At 41.1% G+C, this 23,542-nt stretch overlaps 1 protein-coding gene across 12 annotated transcripts in view; it reads right to left on the bottom strand.

Annotated features, from left to right (window-relative positions):
- Positions 1-23,542, bottom strand: part of rapgef2b (Rap guanine nucleotide exchange factor 2b) — a 400,973-nt gene that overhangs the window by 161,511 nt on the left and 215,920 nt on the right. Inside the window, exon 1 of one of the 12 annotated variants that reach the window (XM_043674016.2) lies at positions 22,537-22,895. The exons of the other annotated variants lie outside the window; for them this stretch is intronic. Within the exon in view, the coding sequence (XP_043529951.1) occupies positions 22,537-22,596 (60 nt within the window). The 5' untranslated portion in view covers positions 22,597-22,895. Of the gene's footprint in view, positions 1-22,536; positions 22,896-23,542 lie in introns of those variants that run through there. 12 annotated transcript variants of the gene reach the window in all.

The raw sequence follows: 23,542 nt of genomic DNA, 5'->3' as shown, positions 1-23,542 counted from the left end.
AAAATATTTTACATGTTTGATGACAATTTTAGTTCCTTTTTACCTTTCTAAATGTTTATTTTACACCTCTGCTACCCTTTTCATATTCCCTCTTACTGTGTACTACTCTGGTCTACGCATGCCTCTTGTTCCCTTGTGTTTTTATTTATCCATATCACAAGTGTTTAGTCTCTTCATTTGTTTTCAAGCAAGATATATTTTGCTGCACTCTGCTGAAAACTATTTTAAATGTTCTACATTGTTGCTTCCCAATAATATTACTGATTTTCATTTCAAGTTTTACTCATAATCCCTTAGAACCAGCTTCATGCCAAAACTACCAACCTGGTCTCTATCATTAGAAGCTGTGTTAGAACATTTCAACAAGCCACCACACACTGCAGCATAGAGGAACTACAAAGAGCAGAGGAAAATCACCTATACAGTCTATTCAATAAGAATGGGTACCCAACGAACACAGGATGCTGATTTCTCAGCAACAAAGCCAAACAAGCAGAAAAACATGTCCAGAAACCCGAGCCACTCTCCCCTACATCAAAGCTATCTCGGAAATGACTGCCAGACTACTCCGACCTCTTGGCATCATAGTAGCCCACAAACCCACCAACACACTTAAACAGCAACTATTGAACTTGAAAGACCCTATACAGAGAAGCAAAACTAATGTCATTTACAAAGTACCTAGCAAGAACTATAACAAACACTACATTGGACAAACAGGCAGAAAACTAGCCACCAGGATACATGAACATCAACTTGCCACAAAAAGACATGACTCGCTCTCACTAGCATCTTTACATTCAGACGAGGAAGGATACCATTTCAACTTGGATAACACATCCACCCTTGGACAAGCCAAACAGAGACACATGGAAGAATTCATAGAAGCATGGCATTCCAACCAGAACTCTATCAACAAACACACTGACTAGGATCCCATTTACCGCCCCCTGAGAAAAAAAACAGGAAATGATATCACCAACCCAAGGAAACCTAACACATAAATATGAAGCAGGTCATACCACCAGTGTTTCAACCGGAGGCTCATTGATGATATTACCTAATACGGTGACGAAACACCTGAAATCAAACCTTGCAGCTCATCAAACAAACCTACATCCAGAACCTCAACCTGAGCTACAAGTGTTCTCAAAACTCGCTGGTCTCTATATCGTGTTCTTTCCTACCATCATAAAATGGTATATCATGCACTTTAATAAACTTACCAATACAGGAAAAATGCTTCTGAAACAATATACTAAAATTATGTGTCATCACAAAACAGCATTTACTCATTGTCAAAAATTAGTTTGAGTGCAGCTCATGACATAATCCTCAAAAACCCAACAACTTTCAATTTCCAGGTCAATAAAGATAGCATAATTTCAGATCAGCCAGTGATTCTATTTTCCACTATGACTCATTAAATACTGAATACTTATCTAAAGGCTGCTCAAAAGAATTACTATTATTGTAAAGGAGCCTATGAAATGGTTGTCTCAGTTTTATGCACAGCTGGGGAATAACCTACATTAAAATATTAGCACATTACAAATGAACATGCAACTTAAATTACAAAGTATAATAAAATCCTCCAAATGCATATGCAAAAACATTAAGAACATTGAAAAAAATTTGTAAATCTTTCAAGCACAGTATCTTTTTGAGATTGTTTCTTTTTATACATTTGTCAAAATTGTAACAAAATCATATTTTAACCACATTTAATTATATTTTAACCATGACTTAAGCTCATTTTTTATGAACTTATGGGATGTGAGCTTCACTGGGGCTGGCTGGCATTTATTGTCCTAAATGTTGACTTCTTCACCTCCTGATGCTGCCTGGCTTGCTGTGTTCTTCCAGTCTCCATTTATTGCTCGTCAGGTGGTGGTAGAGAGCTGCTTTCTTGAACCACTGCAGTGTACATGCTGTAGGTTGACTCTCAATGCCTTTAGGGAGGCAATTCCAGGATTTTGACCCACTGATAGTGAAGTAACAGCAATATATTTTCAAGCCAGGATGGAGAGTAACTTGGACAGGAATTTGCAGGTGATGGTATTCCCACGTAACTGCTACCCTTGTCTTTTTAGATGGAAGTGATAGTGTGTTTCAAAAGGTGTTGTCTAAGGCTCACTGGTGAATTTTTGCAGTGCATCTTGTAGATAGTACATACCACTGCTACTGAGTTTTGGTGGAGGGGAGAGTGGATGTGGTGTCAATCAAGCAGGTTACTTTGTCTTGAAAAGTGTCAAGCCTCTTGACTGTTATTGAAGCTGTACACAACTAGGCAAGTAGGGGCTATTCCTTCACACTTCTACTTTGTGTACTGTAGATGATGGACAGGCTTTGAGGAGTTAGATGTGTTATGTGCCACAAAATTCCTAGCCTCTGACCTGCTCTTGTAGTCACTCTGTATCTATGTGGCAATTCCAGTTGAGTTTCTGGTCAATGATAACCCCAAGGATGTTGATAATGGGGCATCTGAGTGATAGTAATGCCACTGCACGTAAAGAGGCATGGTTAGATTGTCTCTTATTGGAGATGGCCACTGTCTATGTATGTCTATGGCATGAATATTATTTGCCATTTGTCAGTCAGAGAATGCCTACAGTATGGAAACAGGCCCTTTGACCCAACAAGGCCACACCGACCCTCCAAAGAGCTATGTATCCAGACCCCATTCCCCTACCCTGTTATCTTATATTTACCCCTGACTAATGTAGGAGAAAGTGAGGACTGCAGATGCTGGATTCCTCACTTTCTGGACATGAAGAAGGGCTTATGCCCAAAACGTCAATTCTCCTCTCCTTTGATGCTGCCTGACCTGCTGCGCTTTTCCCCTGACTAATGTACCTAACCTACACATCCCTGAACACTATGGGCAATTTAGCATGGCCAATTCACCCAACCTGCACATCTTTGGATTGTGGGAGGAAACAGGAGTACCCAGAGGAAACCCGGAGTACATGGGGAGAACGTGCAAACTCCACACAGTCACCAGAAGCTGGAAGCAAACCTGGGTCCCTGGCACTGTGAGGCAGCAGTGCTAACCACTGAGTTACCGTGCTGCCAGAATATTGTCGAGGTCTTATGGCATTTGAACACAGACTGATTCAGGCAATGTGATACTTGATATGATTTGGAGATGCCAGTGCTGGACTGGGGTGTACAAAGTTAAAAATCACACAACACCAGGTTATAGTCCAACAGGTTTAATTGAACCTGTTGGACTATAACCTGGTGTTGTGTTATTTTTAACTTTATACCACCACTGATGATTGAGAGCAGACTAATAGAGTGGTAACTGGCCCAGTTGGATTTGTCCTGCATTTGTGTACAGGGCAATTTTCCACATTGTCAGGTAGATGCTTGCTGTAACTCAACTTGAATTGGCTAGGGATACTGTCAGTTCTGGAGCACAAGTCTTCAGCACTTGTGTCAGAATGTTGTCAGGAATCATAACTTTACTCAGTTGCAAATTTACCCCTCTCATATACTTTTTGACGGGTTATTTGATTTATGTCAGTGTTTATTATCAATGCCACATAACATATGGAAACATACATCTTACTCTGCTATGTCACTGCCAAGTGTTAGAATGGCAGCTGCCAGAAACAAGCTTAATTCAAAGTCAAGAAAATTCTTAACTGCGTCAGGCTGAATCTTCCATTTTCTACTGTTCATAATTAGGAGAAAGTGAGGACTGCAGATGCTGGGGATCAGAGCTTAAAAATGTGATGCTGGAAAAGCGCAGCAGATCAGGCACCATCAAAGGAGAAGGAGAAGGCATAAGCCCTTCTTCAGGAATGAGGGGGGTGTGCCAAGCAGGCTAAGATAAAAGGTAGGGAGGAGGGACTTGGGGGAGGGGCGTTGGGAAAGCGATAGGTGGAAGGAGGTTAAGGTGAGGGTGATAGGCCGGAGAAGGGGTGGGGGCGGGGAGGTCGGGAAGATGATTGCAGGTCAAGAAGGCGGTGCTGAGTCTGAGGGTTGGGACTGAGAAAAGGTGGGGGGAGGGGAAATGAGGAAGCTGGAGAAATCTGCATTCATCCCTTATTATTAGCCCGAGTTGCTCAACAGTTTTGGGGAGCAGAATTAGTGCCAAACTGCCGCTGTTGACGTTGAGCCTGGAGACAGTTTTTTTGGAATACCTCTCTGCAGTATTGGAACTGCAGGTTTAATTCTATTTACAAACCTTAAGAGCCCTACTTGGAGGGAAAATTCCATTCTATCCTGTCTAGGGTGAGGCTTTTGCAGAGTCAGCAAAGTGTTTAAAAACTTACTCATCATGTTGACTCTTACTCCATTTTAATTTGGTCACATTTGATTTGCTGTTGGTCAGAGAATAAACATGGAATCAACCAGTTCACATAAACAGACTAAGGCAATTAGAATTATTAAAAAGAGTTCAATCAGTGTCAACATAATAATTTTAAATAAAATACAGCAGCATTGTTTATAATTAAAACAATGCAGTTGTATTTTGATGATCAACTAATGACACTTCTAGGAATTTTCATCTTTTTAGCAGGATTAATTTTGAATTCTGGATTTTATCCCAATCACTCCACTGTATTTTAGTGATGTTGGCACTAATGAATTCCCAATTAAAGGGAATATTTGAAGTCAAAAAATTGTGTTAACTTTAATAGTATGTGCCCACCTGCTTATGTAACTCACTTTTCATCCTACCTTAAATTTTCCCTTTAACAAGATGTCATGATAAAAGAGACAAAAAAATATATATTTTGAAAACCAATTTTAAGAAACTGGAAGATCTTCCTCAACCTCATTTAGAGATGGTAAAATTAGAAATTTAAGAACACAGTCAGGAGGCCAGAGTTGTTTCTAGGATCTGCATTATAATCTTGTAGCAGGTAAATACAATATAATTAAGTTGCTTTAGTACTAGTCCAAAGCAAATTACTATAGATATTTGAAATCTGAGATGAGAACAGAAAATACTGGAAACATTCATTCTGGCAGCATCTTTGAAAAGACAGTTAATGACTTAGTATTAATACAGTTAACATTGCCTTTGATCGAACACAACTGAATGAATGGATAGAAACGTTTGTAAAAAAATTGAGGTGGTGAAATATAGAAAATGTACAGACAAGCTGTGAAAGGCAGAAGACAGAAGATATTAAACTGCAGCACAGTTGGTGAGCAGAGCCAAAGAGAATGGTAATGGAACATTACATGGATTTATTTTCTCTGCATGTGCTGGCCTTGTTTTTGCTTTTGGATAGCAGCTGTTCATTAATCTGTCAAAAAGATCTCCTCTGAATGCATATTCTGTTTCTTTACTTGCCCATTACTACTGCTGGATTCCATCCTGTAGTTTGCAAGCAGGAGTGATATCGAGAGAAGGTAGTTAATTAATGATACTTTTCTGGGCACAGGATGCTCACAGTATGCCTTCAGATCGACATTAAGTCAGGAGGAACCAAAGGGCAAAAGTACAGTGACCAAACTGCAGCCGCAGTTGCACAGCATCTGGTAAGTGAATAGTATCACTGTTTACAACCTACCCTCAAGTTTTCATTGGAGCCAAGCTTGTGCAAAGAAGGCTGACATATAGAAGTGCCGATTTGAAAATGTGTATTATTTGAACAGCTATGACACTGACAGAGAAACTGAATGAATGGAAAACAGTCCCCACATAAAAGTGAGATATGAAGAAACGTACTTGAGGAGGCATTTGACAGATCTTTCTTCTTTTCCAACTGAAGGGTTCTTAGTTAAAATAATTACTGTGTAGAAGGAGGCCATTTGACCCATCACACATGCACTGGTTCTATTATGTAGTGCTGATCCCCAGCCTTTTTCCCATAACCCTGCACAAAATTACTATCTAACAGTCATCCAATGTCCTCTTCAATGACTCAATTGAAACTGCTTCCACATCCTGTGGGCGGCACGGTGGCACAGCAGTTAGCACTGCTGCCTCACAGCGCCAGAGACCCGGGTTCAATTCCCGACTCAGGCGACTGATTGTGTGGAGTTTGCACATTCTCCCAGTGTCTGTGTGGGTTTCCTCCGGGTGCTCCGGTTTCCTCCCACAGTCCAAAGATGTGCAGGTCAGGTGAATTGGCCATGCTAAATTGCCCGTAGTGTTAGGTAAAAAGGGGTACATGTAGGGGTATGGGTGGGTTGCGCTTCGGCGGGTCGGTGTGGACTTGTTGGGCTGAAGGGCCTGTTTCCACACTGTAAGTAATCTGTAAGTAATCTAATCATTTCCATTCAATACACTCCACGTCCTATCAACTGGCTGAGTGAAGACTTTTTTACTCACATCACCTGTGCTTTACTTGCACATTATTTTAAATATATGCCGTCTCAAGTGGAAATAGCTTCACCCTATATACTCAATCCAGTCCACTCATGATTTGAAAACCTTAATCAGATCTCTTTTCAACCAACTCCTCTCCATAGGAAACAATCCCAATTTCTCCAATGTAAACAGTCCTCTGCAAGAGTTTTATCAGTTTGTTCAACCAAATCACAAAAAGAGATTTGGTAATGCCTGTTACAATTTGAATGTAGATTTAAGCCTGAATATGCAGTTCCAAGAGAGGAAAGAAGAGTACAGTGTGAAGAAAATGCAGGTTTGTGGTTTAGAAGCATTGGTGTCCTGTTTAACTGCAATAATCCATTAGATTATTATCATTTCTTTCTTGGAGCTTTTTTGAGTATTCAGTTGTATAACTAAGTTGGCTTATGCAACATTGAACAACCCTGTGGGTTACTTTCTATAGGAAAAATATTATTAAATTGGACAGGGTGCAAAAAATGATTTACAAGGATGTTACCGGGAATAAAGGGTTTCAGTTATAGGGATAGGCTAGATAAGCTGGGAGTTTTTTATTAACTTGGGAGGTTGAGGGGTGACCTCATAGATAAAATTATGAGGGATTTACAGAAGGTAAGTGGCAAAGGCCTTTTCCCTAGAATTGCGAAGTTCAAAACTAGGGAGCATTTTTTTTTAAGGTGAGCAGAGAAAGATTTAAAAGGGACCTACAGGGCAACATTTTCACACAAAGGGTGCTTCGTACATGGATTGAAGTGCCAGAGGAAGTGGTACAGAGGTCCATTTACAACATTTAAAAAACATTTAGACAGGTACAGAGGAACCTCGATTATCCAAACATCCAGCAAGATCGCAAGGTCCCAAGGTTTGGCTAAACTACGTTATCTGACATTCAATTAACCAAACGAAATACTTCCTCCGCTCGTGTCCTTTGGATAATCGAGGTTCCTTGTACATGAATTGAAATGGCTCAGAGGGACATGGACCAAATGCAGACAAGCAGGACCAGTTCAGTTTGGGAAACACGGTCGGCATGGATTAGTTGGACTAAAAGGTCTGTTTCCGTACTACATGATTCTATTCCCATAGCTAAAGTCTCTCATGCCGTGTGGGACGTGGCACAGCAGTTAGCACTGCTGCTTCATAGCACTTGGTTGTCTGCACGTTCTCCCCATGTTTGCGTTGGTTTCTGTCAGGTGCTCTGGCTTTTCCCCGGGGTCTAAAGATGTGGAAATGTGGAATTATGGGGATAGGGTAGGAGGTTCGGTCTGGGTGGAATGCTCCTCAGAGGGTCAGTGCAGACTCAAAAGGCCAAATGGCCTCTTTTTGCAGGGATTCTGCGATTCTTTAACTGGAACCATTCTAGTAATTCACTCTGCATTCTCTCCAAAGTATTCGCTCCTTCCTATTATGAAGCACCCACAAGTATACACAACACTCCAGCTGAGGTCTAACAGTGTTTTCTACAAGTTCAATATCACCTCCTTGCTCTTGACCAAGTACAATCAAGTGTTTACCTGTAAACCACTTTTATTGCCCACTTCTCAGAAAGTGATGACAACTCTTCTTGAGTCAATGGGATGAAAGCACTTCCAGAAATCCGCCTTCAACACCATTATCCCCTCCAGACTGACTTTAAAACTCCGTGACCTTGGACTTGGCTCTGCCCTCTGCAACTGGATCCACAACTTTCTGACCCACAGACTGCAATCAGTGAAGATAGGTAACTACATCTCCTCTACAATACCAATCAACACTGGAGCCTCCCAAGGATGACCCTTCAGCCCCTACTCCCTGTACACCCATGACTATGTAGCCAAATTCTGAAGGAACACCATCCAAAAGTTTGCTGACACCACCACCATAGTAGGACTGATAGCTAACAATGATGAGTCAAAACACAGAAGGGGGATAGAGGGTTTTGTGACATGGTGCACTGAGAATAAGCTCTCTCTCAACATCAGCAAAACTAAAGAACTGATCTTGACTTGCATAAGAAAAGAGAATTTGCTCCCATCTACGTCAACAGAACTGAGATCAAGAGGGTGGAGAGTGTAGAGTTCCATGGAGTGACAATAACCGACCACCTGTCCTGGTCTTCCCATGTAGTTGCAATGATCAAGACGACACAACAATGCCTCTTCTTCCTCAGGTGGCTCAGGAAATTTGACATGTCCATAAGGACCCTCACCAACTTCTATAGATGCACCTCTGAAAGCATACTGTCCAGGTGGATAATAGCCTGCTATGGCAACTGCTCTGCCCAGAATCGTGGGAAACCACAGAGGGTAGTGTGCACAGTCCAGGCCATCACGGGAGCCACCCTTACATCCATAGACTCAGTTTTTAGGCTTGCCACCGTGGAAATGCTGCCACAAAGACCCTTTGCACCCTGATAATGATTTTCTACAACCACTTCTATCAGGTAAAAGATACAGAAGCCAGAACACATACCAGTAGGTTCAGTAAGGATGTATAAATTCCCAAATAACATGCCATATACAGGTTTAGAACAACACCCAAATCTCCATCATTAATAGAGATCAAGAAAAAGTGGTCCTTACGCCAACCTTGGGGGACACCACTAAATATTTTCTACTAATCTGAAAATCAACAATTCACCATGCTCTCTATTACTTAACCAACTTTGAATCCAAGTTGCCCCTTTTATTCCCCATGTATTTAACCTTGCTGAAAATTGCTGCTACATGCTAATATATCAAATGCCCTTTGGAAGTCCATGCACATGACATGAACCAAATTATCCTCATCAACCATCTCTTTCAGTTCATTAAAACACTACATTAAAATTTGGTTAACATCACCAATTGCCCTTAGCAAGGTTTTCTCTAATAAATTGACATTTGTGAAGAAATTTAATTTTGGAAACATAAGAAATAGGAACCATGCCTTCTACCTTTAACTACATCTCCTTTTGGTCCTGAATGAGTCCTACTACTGCTTTTACTAGACTTTTACTAATTAAATGACTTTTGGAACTTTTTTTACGTTGATTGCCAATCTCTATGCACACTCACGCTTTGCTTCTCTTACTTTTGTCATTTTCCTGCTGAACATTTTCTATTTAGCTAAATTCACATTTGTGTTATCTACCCTTTTCCTTCTTTATCTTACTCTCCATCTGTGGTGTAAAATTCCAAGCAGTGGAATGTGGTGAAACGGTTAAAAATTATGTCCCAATACATGTGTGAATCTAACCGGAATGGAGGTGTTGCTTAGTCCCGTGTGAATCTTATTACACACCTCCCCGTGTGAATCTTCTTATCTGTATGTAACCAGAATGGAATGTGTTTTTTAGCCTTGCTCTGCTGTTCACATGAATGTTTATATCTGGAAAAGAGTATATCAGCTGGAAAAGTCTCCAGTTCGGTGAGTCTGCTCCGGGGTTACGTTTAACCGCCGAGCGTGGGTTGTTGGCAACCGCTCTACGAGAACTGACGGCTCCCAGTTCCGGTAACATGTAGAGTGAGTATAAGCCAGACCCGTTGTTTGGACCTGGTTGTGGCGACGCTGCGGGGAATAAAATGCCCATATTCTAGCAGACTCGCCTCTTGGTCGTTTGTTCTGTGTCAGACTACTCTCCTACGAACCTGACCTTGAGAATTTTTTAAAACACCATCCCATTTGTCAACTAGAGAAATCTAATTTATCCAAATCATATATTCCTTTAAAGGGAACTCATTGTTCCATTAATTTGTCCTAGCAATCTTGGATTGTAATTTACTTGGTCAAATTTGCTATTATCTCACTGAAATTGGTCCTCCATGATTGAATAAATTTTATGCTGAACACATTCCTTGATCTTTTCCATAGTTAGCTTAAACCCAAATACAGCTGGACAATCAGGCGGTGTTGTTGGGAAGCAATTCTTCACACAAAGGGTATGCTGTTAAATTTTAAGTTCAATTAATGGAGAGACTTAACTGACTGTAACTCTGCATCAACTTTCTAATAGTGACTCTTTGCTTCTTAGGGGTGCCATGGTGGGTCAGCGGTTAGCACGGACACCTCACAGCGCCAGGGATCCACGTTTGATGACAGCCTTGGTTGACTGCCTGTCTGCAGTTTACACATTCTTCCTATGTCTGCATGGGTTTCCTGAGTCTGCTCTGGTTTCCGTAGCATCCAGGGATGTGTACATTACGACAGTTAACCATGCTAAATACAGGGTTACGGGGTATAGGGTAGGGAGATGGGTATGGGTGGGATGCTTTTCACAGAGTCAGTGCAGAATCAATGGGCTGAATGGACTCTTTCTGCGCTGTAGAGATTTTATCATTCTGTAAGCTTTTCTTGTTACCATCCATTTCTCCCTTAACATTCTGCAATCATGAAAACGAAATAAATTTCTACAACTGCTTATCAGCACACTGCTCCAAATACAGTGGAAGACCACAGAATACAAAAATATAGCCTAAAAGTCTGACAATAACAGAACACGTTTTAACATTGAAGAACATGTTCTAACAAAAAGTACAATGCGGATGAGCTTTATACTTTCTCAGGTGAAACCAGATACCCAAACATCTAGAAAGTAACACAGAAAATCCATATTTTGTTTGGCTTCATACATGTGCATGGGCAAACATTTTTCCAGCTGAAATATAATAAATTGCGCTGCAGATCTCTGTTAACTGACTGATATAACAGCTCCTTCTTTCAGATTACCAAGAAAATCATGATAGATGACTTTGATATTGCAAAGTGGTGAACAACTGCAACATTCTTATTTAACTAAATACATGAGTGAGTTCATCTGAAGGGAGATTTGCAAAGTTAATGAGAAGGGCAAGGCAATAGTGTAAGGCAGTGATATGGGAAACAATAATCAGTTTTAAGCAGCATGATGAGTCGGAAAGTACAAAAAGAAGAGTACACCAGCAAACACACTTAGAGTTTGAGAGAAGATTTGTAGCTCGGGTGCTCATCCACAAACTCCATCAACAAACACATAGACCTGGACCCAATATACCGGCCACTACAGCGGACAGCTGAAACTGTCAACCGGAAGCGGCAGGGACAGGCCACTATAAATGCCGGAGGAAACACCAGAGAAGCGCTTCACAGGAGGCTCCCAAGCACTAAGGATGTCACCTAGACAGGGGACGAAACGTTTGCAACAAAAACTTCCAGCTCGGCGAACAGAACCACAGCAATATACTTAGAATTAAAGACTCTTGAAGCACATTGTTAAATACTATGTCATAGAGTCAGAGAGATGTACGGAAACAGACCTTTCGGTGCAACTCGTTCATGTTGAGAAGATATCCTAACTTAATCTAGTCCCCTTTGGCAGCAGCTGGCCTATATCCCACTAAACCTTTCCTATTCATATAACTATCTAGATGCCATTTAAAAGTCGTAATTGTACCGGGCCCCACCACTTCCCTGGCAGCTGATTCCATACACATACCACCCATTGAGTGAAAATGTTGCTCCTCAGGTCCCTTTTAAATTTTGACCCTCTCACCCTAACTCCCTAGTTCTGGACTCCCCCCATCCCAGGGAAAAGACCTTGTCTATTTACCTTATCCATGCTCATGATTTTATAAATCTCTATCAGGTCACCCCTCAGCCTCTGAATTATCTAAATTAAACTCCATTTGCCACTCTTTGACCCATTGGCTTACCTTTTCAAGATCCTGTTGTAATCTGAGGTAACCTTCTTCCCTGTCCACTATATCTCCAATTTTGGTGTCATTTGCAAATTTACTAACTATACCTCCGATATTCACGTCCAAATCATTTACACCAACAACGAGATCATGTCCACTGCTCTGCCCTCATCAATCCTTTTTGTTAGTTCTTCAAAAAACTCAATGAAGTTAATGAGACATGATTTCCCACGCACAAAGCCATGCTGACTATCTCTAATAAGTTCCTGCCATTCCAAATTCATGTTAAATCCTGTCCCTCAGGATTCCCTCCAACAACTTGCCCACCATTCATGCACGCTCACCGATCTATAGTTCCCTGGCTTATCTTTACCGCCCTTCTTAAACAGTGGCACCACATTAGCCAACCTCCAGTCTTCAGGCACCTCATCTGTAATGATCTATGATACAAATATCTCATCAAGGGACCCAGCAATCACTTCCCTAGCTTTCCATGAAGTTCAAGGGTACACCTGTTCAGGTCCTGGGGATTTATCCACCTTGATGCGTTTTAAAACATCCAGCATCACATTTTTCAAGATGTCACGATCTACTTCTCCACATTCTACATTTTCCATGTCCTTCTCCACAGTAAACACTGATGCAAAATACTCATTTAGTACCACCCCCATCTCCTGCAGTTCCACACATAGGCTGCCTTGCTGATTTTTATGGGGATCTATTCTCTCCCTGGTTACCCTTTTAATATTAAATGTATTCATAGAATGCCTTTGGATTCTCTTTAACCCTATTTGCCAAAGCTGTCTCATGTCCCCTTTCTGCCCTCTTGATTTCCTTCTTAAGTATACTTCCATTGCCTTTACACTCTAAGGATGCAATCCATCTCCACTGCCTATATCTGCTCTATGCTTCCTTCTTTTTCTTAACCAAAATTGCAATTTCTCTAGTCATCTAGTATTCCCAACACCTACCAGCCTTGCCTTGCACTCTCAAAGAACACAGAATCCCTACAGTGTGGAAACAGGCCCTTCGGCCCAACAGGTTCACACCGACTCTCCGAAGCGTATTGCACCCAAAACCCAATTCCCTACTTTATTACTCTACATTTACTCCTGACTAATACACCTAACCTACACATCCCTGAACACTATGGGCAATTTAGGATGGCCAATTCACCTAACCTGCACATCTTTGGATTGTCAGAGGAAACCCACGCAGACACGGGAAAAATGTGCAAACTCCACACAGACAGTCACCAGAGGCTGGAATCGAACTTGCAACCATGGCGCTGTGAAACAGCAGTGCTGACCATTGAGCCACCATGCCGCCCCAAACATCGTAACAAGTATATACTGTCTTTGGTCTCTCATTATCTCATTTTAGAAGGCTTCTCACTTTCCAGCCATCCTTTTACCTGTGAACATCTGCTCCCAATCAACTTCTCTTTTGAAAGTTTTGCCTAATACCACCAAAACTGGCCTTTCTCCAATATAGAATTTCATCTTTTAGATCCTGTCTATCCTTTCCATCACTATAAAATTATGGTCGCTGGCCCCGGAGTGCCCTCCCACTAACACCTCAGTTACATGCCCTGCCTTAATTCCCAAAAGTCGGTCAAGTTTTGCAGCTTCTCTAGTAGGTACATCCACATTCTGAATCAGAAAAGTTTCTTGTACACACTTAAATTCCTCTCCACCAAAACCCTTAACACTGTGGCAGTCCCAGTCTATGTTTGGAAAGTTAAAATCCCCTACCATAGCCACTCTATTATTCTCACAGATAACTGAAATTGCCTTACAAATTTGTTTCTCAATTTCCTGCTGACGACTGGGGGGATAATACAATCCCAACAAAGTGATAATCCCTTTCTTATTTCTCAGTTTCACCCAAACAACTCCCCCTCCTCTCTTGCCTCTCTTTCTATCCTTCCTATAGCATTTGTATCCTAGTACATTAAGCTGCCATTGCTGACCATCCAAACCACATCTGTTATTGTTATGATATCCCAGTCCCATGTTCCTAACCAAGTCCTGGGTTCATCTGCCTTCCACGATAGGCCTCTTGCATGGAATTAAATGCAGTTTAATTTATCAGTCCTATGCATTCTCTGCTTTGTTCCGGTCTGCCCTAACTGTTTGACTCGCTCCTTTCCCCAATTGTACTTGTATCTGACTGATCTCGTCCCTCACTATTTCCCTGGCAAGGAGTTGCAAAGACACTGAACTCTTAGAGAAGAGCTTCCTCCATATCTCAGTCTTAAATTGATGCTCCTTCATTCTGAGACTATTCCCTCTTGTCCTTGACTCTCCCATGAGGGGAATATCCTCTCGGCAGTTACTCTGTCAAGTCCTTTAATCCTGTAGTGTTGCAATGAGACCATCTCTCATTCTTTTAAATTCCAATGAGTAGAGCTCCAACCTGTTTAGCTTTTGTCCCCTCCATTTGGGAATCATCCTGAGAAACAACCCCTCCATCCTGGGAATCATCCTGGTGAACCTCTCTGAACTTCCTCCAATGAAATAATGCTTTTCCCTAAAAGGGGGAACCAAAACTGCTCAATACTCCAGATGTATTCTCACAGACCTCGTATGCTGCAGTAAGATGACCCTGTTATAGTGCAGCACCCTTGAAATTAGAGCCAACATTCCATTAGCCTTCCTCATCACCTGCTGCATCTGAATGGTAGTTTTCTGTTTCATTCACAAATTACCACAAGTCACTTTCTGTTGCAGCTTTCTGCAGTTTTTCAAGTTAAATAATACTTCGTGCTTTCAATCTCACTTCCAAAATGAAGAAAATTCACATTTCCCCACACATAATACTCCATTTGCCAACATTTTTCCCACTCACTTAACTTACCAATATATCGCTGTAAACAGGGCAGCACATTGACTCAGTGGTTAGTACTGCTGCCTCACAGCGCCAATGACCCGAGCTCACTTCCAGCCTTAGGCAACTGCCTGTGTGGAGTATGCACATTCTCCAGATGCTCCAGTTTCCTCCCACAGTCCAAAGATTTGCAGGTTAGGTGGACTGGCCATGGGACACGCAGGGTTACAGTGATAGGACAGGGAAGTAGGTCTGAGTAGGATGCTCTTCAGAGAAGTGGTTCATATTTGATGGGCTGAATGGCCTGCTTCTGCACTGTAGGGATTCCATGATTCTACGAAATAGTTTGCGTCCCTCTTGCAACTTGCCTTTCCATCAAGTTTTGTGTTGTCTGCAAATGTGGCACAGTACATTCCTACCCACAATCATGAAGTCAGAGTTGTACAAGAGGGAAACAGACCCTTCAGTCCAACTCATCCAACTGGCCATCCAAAATTAATCTAATCTCATTTGCAATCTCCACTGTTCCCATTCATACACCCATCCAGATGTCTTTTCAATTCTGTAATTGCAACAGCCTCCACCTCTGGCAGTTGATTCCAGCTCTCACATGCACTGCCCTATGTGTGAAAAAGTCCCTTTTAAATCTGTCCCCTCTTACCTTAAACTTATGCCCTCTAGTTTTAGATTCACCTACCCTGGGGAAAAGACTTTGGCTATTCACCCTATCCATGCACCTCATGATTTTATAAACCTCAGCCTCCAACGCAGCAGGGAAAATAGCTCCAGCCTATTCCATGCACCTCTCCTTATAGCTCAAATCTTCCAACCCTGGCAACATCCTTTTCTGAACTCTTTCAAGTGTAACAACACCTTTCTTACAGCAGCGAGACCAAAACAGAATGCAGTATTCCAAAAGTGGCCGAACCAATGTCCTGTACATCTGCAACGTGGCATTCCAACTCCTATACTCAATGCTCTGACCAATAAAGACAAACACACCATCAACTTCTTCACTATCCTGACTACCTAGGACTCCACTTTCAAGGAAGTATGAACTGCACCCCAAGATCTCTGTTCTACAACACTCCCCAGAACCTAACCATGAAATGTGCAAGTCCTGCCCTGATTTGCCTTTCCAAAATGCAACATCACATTTATCTAAATTAAACTCCATCTGCCATTCTTTGGCCCATTGGTCCATCTGATCAGTGTCGCGTTGCGCTCTGAAGTAACCTACTTTGCTGTCCACTATACTGCCAATTTTGGCGTCATCTGCAAACTTCCTACATCCACATTTATAGAAATGACAAAAAGCAGTGGACCCAGCACCATACCTCGTGGCACACCACTGGTCAAAGGCCACCAGTCTGAAAAGCAAACCACCACCAACACCCTTTCTCTACTACTTTCAAACCAATTTTGTATCCAATCTCTCTGGATTCCGTGCAATCTAACCTTGCTGACCAGTCTACCACATGGAACCTTATCGAACGCCTTGCTGAAGTGCATTTAGACAATGTCCACCATTCTGCCTTCATCAGTTTTCTTTGTCACTTCTTTGAAAAGCTCAATCAAGTTAGTGAGACGCAACTTGCCATTCACAAAGCCATGATGATTAGGTGGTGCTGGAGACAACTCAAATGACTGGAATAGCATGACAGGTATGAGAGTCGCATGCCAAGGGGCTAACGTAAACTCATGGATAACTTGATGCTGCTGCACTTCTCTAGCTTCCACCCTAAACATGCGAAAGAAGCCATTCCCTATGGACAAGCCCTACTTATATACAGGATCCGCTCAGAAGAGGAGAAATGTGACAGACACCTAAAGATGCCGAAAGACACCCTCATCATTAGAACAGGATACGGTGCTCTACTCACTGATCACCAATTCTCATGTGCCACAGCAAAAAACTACAACAACTTCCTCAGAAGACAGACGCAGGACACAACCAATAGAGTCAGTAATTCCCCAGAATGGAGAAACTACACCATGCTCTTTGCAGCCTTCAACATGTCATAGATGACGATAAACATCTCACCAAGATCATCCCTACACTTCCATTTCTCACCTTCGAAGAACCTTAAAAAGATTGCATCATTCGCAGCAAACTACCCAGCCTTCAGGACAATAATCAACCACAACACCACACATGGAGGACAACAAATGTGGTACCATCATTCAAGAAGGATGGTAGGATAAACAGGAAACTTAGCTTCAGGAAGCAGAGAGTGATGGTCAAAGGATGACTTTATGACTGGAAGCCTGTGTCCAGTGGCTTGGCGCTGAGTCCCTTGCCGTTTGCATATTAATAATCGAGACATGAATGATGGAGGTATCAGCCAAGTTCGCAAATAACAATTGGCGTTATTGTAAATAGTAAGGAGACTGAAAATACACAAGAATAGAGACAGGTTGGTCAGTTGTGTTGAACAGTGGCGAATTGAACTTAATCCCAAAAAGTGTGACATGATGCATTTTGACAGGACAAACAAGATAATGGAGTACACATTGAATTGTAGGATCCTCGGAAGTACAAAAGATCAGGGGGACATACGTGCATGTCTTATAGATCCTTGAGGACAATAGGACAGAAAGACAAGGTGGTTAAGGCAGCATGATACCATCTATCAACCCCTCAGAAAACAAACAGGAAATGACATCACCACAAACCCCAGGAACCCCATCCAGGAGAAAGATATAAATAGAAAGCAGGAGACAACAGCTTTGCTTCACTTGGAGGTCGCCACTGATGATGTTATCTAGCCAGGTAATGAAATATCTGGATATCAAACCCACAGCTCAGCGAGCACGGTGGCACAGTGGTTAGCACTGCTGCCTCACAGCGCCAGAGACCCGGGTTCAATTCCCGCCTCAGGCGACTGACTGTGTGGAGTTTGCACATTCTCCCAGTGTCTGCGTGGGTTTCCTCCGGGTGCTCCGGTTTTCTCCCACAGTCCAAAGATGTGCAGGTCAGGTGAATTGGCCATGCTAAATTGCCCGTAGTGTTAGGTGAAGGGGTAAGTGTAGGGGAGTGGGTGGGTTGCGCTTCGGCGGGTCGGTGTGGACTTGTTGGGCCGAAGGGCCTGTTTCCACACTGTAAATAATCTAATCTAATCAAACCTACACCCTAAACCTCAACCTGAGCTACAAACCTTGCATTCACCAGGTTGCTGTCTGGGTTGGATACACTGGGATTGTCTTCCTTAGAGCAGAAAAAGCTGCGAGGGAATTTCAAATAAAGTGCACAAAGTTCTAAAGATTTATGGGGGAGAAACTCTTAGTAGAGCAGTCAGTAACCTTAAAGTTCTGTGCATCTGGAACTCACTGCTTAAAAGAGTGGTAGAGGTGGGAACAGTCGAGACAATTAGATGAATACTTGAAACGCTGCAACATTGGCGGCTAAACGGATTCGAGTAGATTTCCTTCAGTCTTATCTTTTGCATTTATGTGCTGGGCTCCCTCATCATTGAGGACGGGATTTTTGTGGAGCTTCCACCTCCTGTTGTTTTACTATCCATCACCATTTATGATTGGGTGTGATATGACTGCATGTGATATGACTGCACAGCATATATACTATATAGATCAGATCTGTTAGCTGTGGGATTGCTTACCCCTGTAGAAGTATAAAACGTATACACTTAACAATAGGGTCCTGGGGAGTGTTGCTGAACAAAGACACAAAGTTCCTTCAAAGTGGAGTCTCAGGTAAACAGGACAGTGAAGGCATTTGGTATTCTTGCCTTTATTGGTCAGTGCATTGAGTACAAGAGTTGGGATGCCATGTTGCCACCGTACAGGGCATTGGTTAGGCCAGTTTTGGAATACTGTTCAATTCTATTCTCCCTGCTATAGGAAGCTTGTTGTGAAACTTGAAAGGGTTCAGAAAAGATTTACATGGATATTACCAGGGTTGGGGGGTTTTGAGCTACAAGGAGAGGCTGAATATGCCAGGACTATTTTCCCTCGAGCGTCCAAGACTGTGGGGCGAACTTTTGGAGGTTTATAAAATCATGAGATGCATGGATAGGGCGAATAGTCAAGGTCTTTTCTCCAGGGTGGAGGAGTCCAAAGCTACAGGGTGGCAGGTGAAAGATACAAAAGATGCCTAAGAGGCAACTTTTTCACACAGCAGGTGGTGCATGCGTGGAATGAACGACCAGAGAAAGTGGTGGAGGCTGGCACAATTATGTCATTTAAAAGGCAACTGGATGGATATATCAATAGGAAGGGTTCAGAGGGATACAGACTAAATGCTGGCAAATGGGACTAGATTAATTTAGGGTATCTGCTCAGCATGGACGAGTTGGACCAAAGGGTCCGTTTCCATGCTGTATAGTTGTATGAGCCTATGCATGTTTAATGACCAGCATAGACATGAAAGGCCTCTTCCATGCTGCTAAAACTCGATGACTTTCTCAGTGACCCTGGGTCAATCATTAAACCCATTCACAAGAGGCATCCAATGTACTTATAACAGAAAGAACATCAAAGTTTACTTCAAAAAAGAAAAACACTATTTTATACGGTGCAAGAATATTTGAAATAAACTCATTACAAAAATATCAGGAATAAAGAGTCAACCCAGTCACCCATTTCCTCTTTCTCAGCTGTAATGTTTACTTTTTGGTGAATTTCTGCTGTGCATTCACTCAATTCTTTTCTCTTCAATTAATGTTTCTCACAGAGACCTTTAAACAAGCTCACAACTTAGCTTACTATTAATAAAGAACATGGGTTATTTAAACCATGTGTTCAATAGCCATGGAGATGCCTTACTTTGTGCAAACTTCATACCATCTGCTTCTGGAGTTTTCTGGACCATCAGTGGGACAATGCTATTTAATCACAATTAAAACCTTATGGCCGAGCATAGTTCCCTCTCTGTTACTACCATCAAGCTGGGAAATCCAACCTATTTCAATCAAGAAAGTCGTGGGCAGTCAAATGGCACACCAGGAATTCTTAAAACAACACAGAACAGAACACAGAACACTACAACACAGAACTATTTACATTCCAAATACTGGGAGCAGCATGTAACAGACAGAGCTAAGCAATCCCACAGCCAATGGATCTGATATGTATACTCTATAGTCCTATCACGTTCAATCAATAAAACAACAGGAAGTGGAAGCTCCATAAAAATCCCACCCTCAGTGATGGGGGAGCCCAACGCATAAATACAAAAGATAAAACTGAAGTACTTGCACCCATCTCCACGCAGATGTGTCCAAGTAGGCAATTCATCCCCACTTCCTACTGACGAAACTCAATTCCTGACTCTCTGAAGTATATTTTGTACACTATTACAAGGGACATGTCAGAAGTAGAAAACCCTACATTTGCCTGGATCGTTGCTACTTTAATATCATTCAGGAAATTCAACACCATTCAGGAAAAAGCATAGGCACACCATCAAACACCTTCAACATTCATTCCTTCCACCACTGATGTACAGTTGCAGCAGTGTGTACAGCTACAGGATGCACTACAACAGAAAGATAAGACATATAGGAACACCATCACCTCCAAGTTTTGGTCCAAGCAGTACAGCATCCTGACTTTGAAATATATAGTTGTTGCTTCACTGGCATGGAGTCAAAATCTTGGAACACCTTCCACAACACACTATAGGCATTTCTACACTAACAACAAAGCAGTTCAGAAGGCAGCTCACCACCTTCTGAAGTACAATTAGGCCTGGGCAATAAATGCCAGCCTAGCCAGCATTGCCTATTTCCCAAGAATAAGTTTAATTAAAATGATAGATAGGAAGGGGAGACAATATTTTGATGTGGATTCAAACTTAACTAAGGCCAGTGAAAGAAAACGATAATTATGAATTGTATGGCATCAAGAAAGTAAGCAACATTCCAGGTAGTGCTCAATGCATGTGAGACTTGGGATATAGGAACAACATAAAAACCCACCAAACCATTCACTGGCCAGTGGAGAATCTGCTTATACTGGAAAGGCAAACCAAACGCAGAGCAATCTGGATAATTAAAGAAGGTAAGGTGCTGAACAGTAAGTGTCGTATAATACAGACTTGTGCAAAATACTGAGACAAACAGAGAGAAATAAGCAGTGAGAATGTTAAATCACACACACACACAACACAGAAGAGCAGTCTGTGGATATTGATAGACAGCTCACTGGAGCAGTGTAACCCATGACAGAAGTAAGGACAGTTAATATAATTCTGAAAGAGCACTGGATTAAAAACAAGTTCGAGAATGTGAGTTTTGTGCATGCACAAAACAACATCTTGAATACGTTATACAATGAAACCTTATCAATTAGAAAACTTTGCAAAAACTGGACATTTGAGTTAGTTCTTGGGCTCAGCAAAATTTACTGTACAGCACTGCAGGCGCTATATGAATATGAACAGAAACCAGAGAGCACATCCTTTTATTCAAATTTTAAAATTGGCTCTGCAATTTTTTTTGCATTTAACCTTGCAGTTCAACCTCAAGAGTGTTCCATTTTTATAAAAAATGATAAATGATATTTGCATCCCTTACATGAATCCTTTTTCTAAAATAAATGTAATAAACTATTTAACACCTTGAATAAAAAGATATCTTCTAAGGATTTGTAAAAATTCAATAACTTGTAAAAATCAATAAGAAAAAAAAACATCATGAATGACACTAACACTAGAATCTACCTCCAAATTTAACTATCATTTCTAGCTAATCAGTATAACTGGACTGATATATTCCATTAATTTTATCAACATGTACTATTTTAAAAAGTATCACTCTTAATTATGCCAGTTTCCACTACTCATTTTCTCCTATACATCATCCATTGCTAATAGAAAAAAAACTATTTAAGATAACTATGTGAAAATGTTATTTTTACACTTGACAAACCTTAGCTAATCATCATGGAAAACCTGTTCTCCAAAACGTAGACACCTCTGACCATTTCCTAGCAAAAATAGCATATAAACACAGATACCCTAACCTTTCTCAAAATAAAATTTACATTCACCATTTTCCATGCATCCATTATAGAAAATGGGAATTCCAGTGGAGGTAAAGTCAGGCTAACTTAAAGGATCAGTTCTAAAATGACCACTAAAATATGGTTTTGCTATCCATCATGTTGAACAAGTTTGTTAATGTTTATGCTTCCAAAGTTTAAATGTTTAATTTCAAGACAGAGCAGAAGCAAATTCTTTTCCCATTTAAATACTTCCTGAAATGCATTATTTGGGAAAAATTATTTACATGTTATCATATAAAAGTTATCTATTCAACACAGTATGCACATAATGGTTTTTCAGCAGTCCTTGAACAGCAAGGGCTAATACCTTGCCAAAATCCAAAACCTAAAAGTGAACTGCCCCCACTTTTGTACTATTTTAAATTAGTACCATTGTGCTTTCAATTGTTAATAGGTATACAATTTGAACCTCTGCTCAACAAATTCTACATCTGGATATTTAAAACAGTGACCACATTAAAACTAAAATTTCAGTTAATACCAACTGAACTGATTCAACATAACACAGACTTTGAGGAACAAGTACATTAAATAATTTAAGTAGAGTTCTGGGAAGTAATTTATAAAGATTGTGATTCATAAATGACAATTAATTCAAAAGCACTTCTGCAATCAGACTAGTCCATCACAACTATACTCTGCCTTTAAATTCCAGCACCAGAGATTTTTTAAATGTCACATTGTAAATATATCATATCCAATTATAGCAGTAGGTCACTGTGAAATACTCACTGCGTTTTTGTCCTGTTGTCCCATGACTGGATGATTAGTTCCAATTGCAAATGGTTTCATAATGAAGAAATGCGTGCTAAGCTGAATTTCAGCATCATGGATTGATTCCTATCAGCTCATCTATTCACACATTACAATCTCAAAAAAAGCAGCAGCTAACGTGACTCTACGAGCAGTGTTTGATTTGGCACGGAAGATCAATCAAACAGATGCTTTTTTTTCCTCATAATGAAAAGAATAAATAAACTACAAGTATTTCAAATATGGGGAAAAAAAACACTAAAAGTAAACATCTATCTTCCATTAAAACAGCAGCAAATCGTATGATTGTGAGAAAGCTAAAATGGCTGACTGCACAGACTGCCTCAAAAGGCTTAATGCAGTATTAGATTATTCGAGGAGGGCGAGAAACCAGCCTACAGCATTGTTAATGCTCCCATTTCATTCGCAACCAAAGATTCAGGGCAGTACGTATGTATAAGAAACTCCTCCCTGGTTGCTAACGAGCTGACAGAGTGGTCACTGCTGGTTCCTGCTTAGCCAAGCTAAGCAACTTTCAGCAATTAATCTTAGCACTATGACAGCAATAGACAATCACTTAACATTTTTATTTCTTGTACACAAGGCAAGCTCTACACTAGAAGTCATTACAACCACAGTAATGTCACAAGCAAAATAATAAAGTACCAGATTTATTTAGGTCAAAGTAAAATAGTACACGGTAATTGTATAATCATGCTTACTCTTGAAGGCCATGGCTGCAAGCAGTTGGCATAGCAACGAACAAGAAAAGCCATTTCCGGGATAGCAAAGAAAGGTTTCTTTCAAAAACACAAAGGACAGAAGAAAATTTTCACACAAAGTGGTCTGCAGTTCCCTTAGAAAACGAACAGTATATCTTCCAAGAAAACGCGATTCAAGTAAAATTGAACCACAACGCTACGATGCATCCCAGACTGATTCTTGTATTGCAATAAACAGACACTTATTTCAGAGACTCTTCTTC

This window comes from Chiloscyllium plagiosum, unplaced genomic scaffold (genome assembly GCF_037043375.1).
Source record: "Chiloscyllium plagiosum isolate Xiang-an unplaced genomic scaffold, Cpla_swu_hap1 HiC_scaffold_36, whole genome shotgun sequence".
Lineage (NCBI taxonomy): Eukaryota > Metazoa > Chordata > Chondrichthyes > Orectolobiformes > Hemiscylliidae > Chiloscyllium > Chiloscyllium plagiosum.
This window is presented reverse-complemented; position numbering and strand designations above follow the sequence as displayed.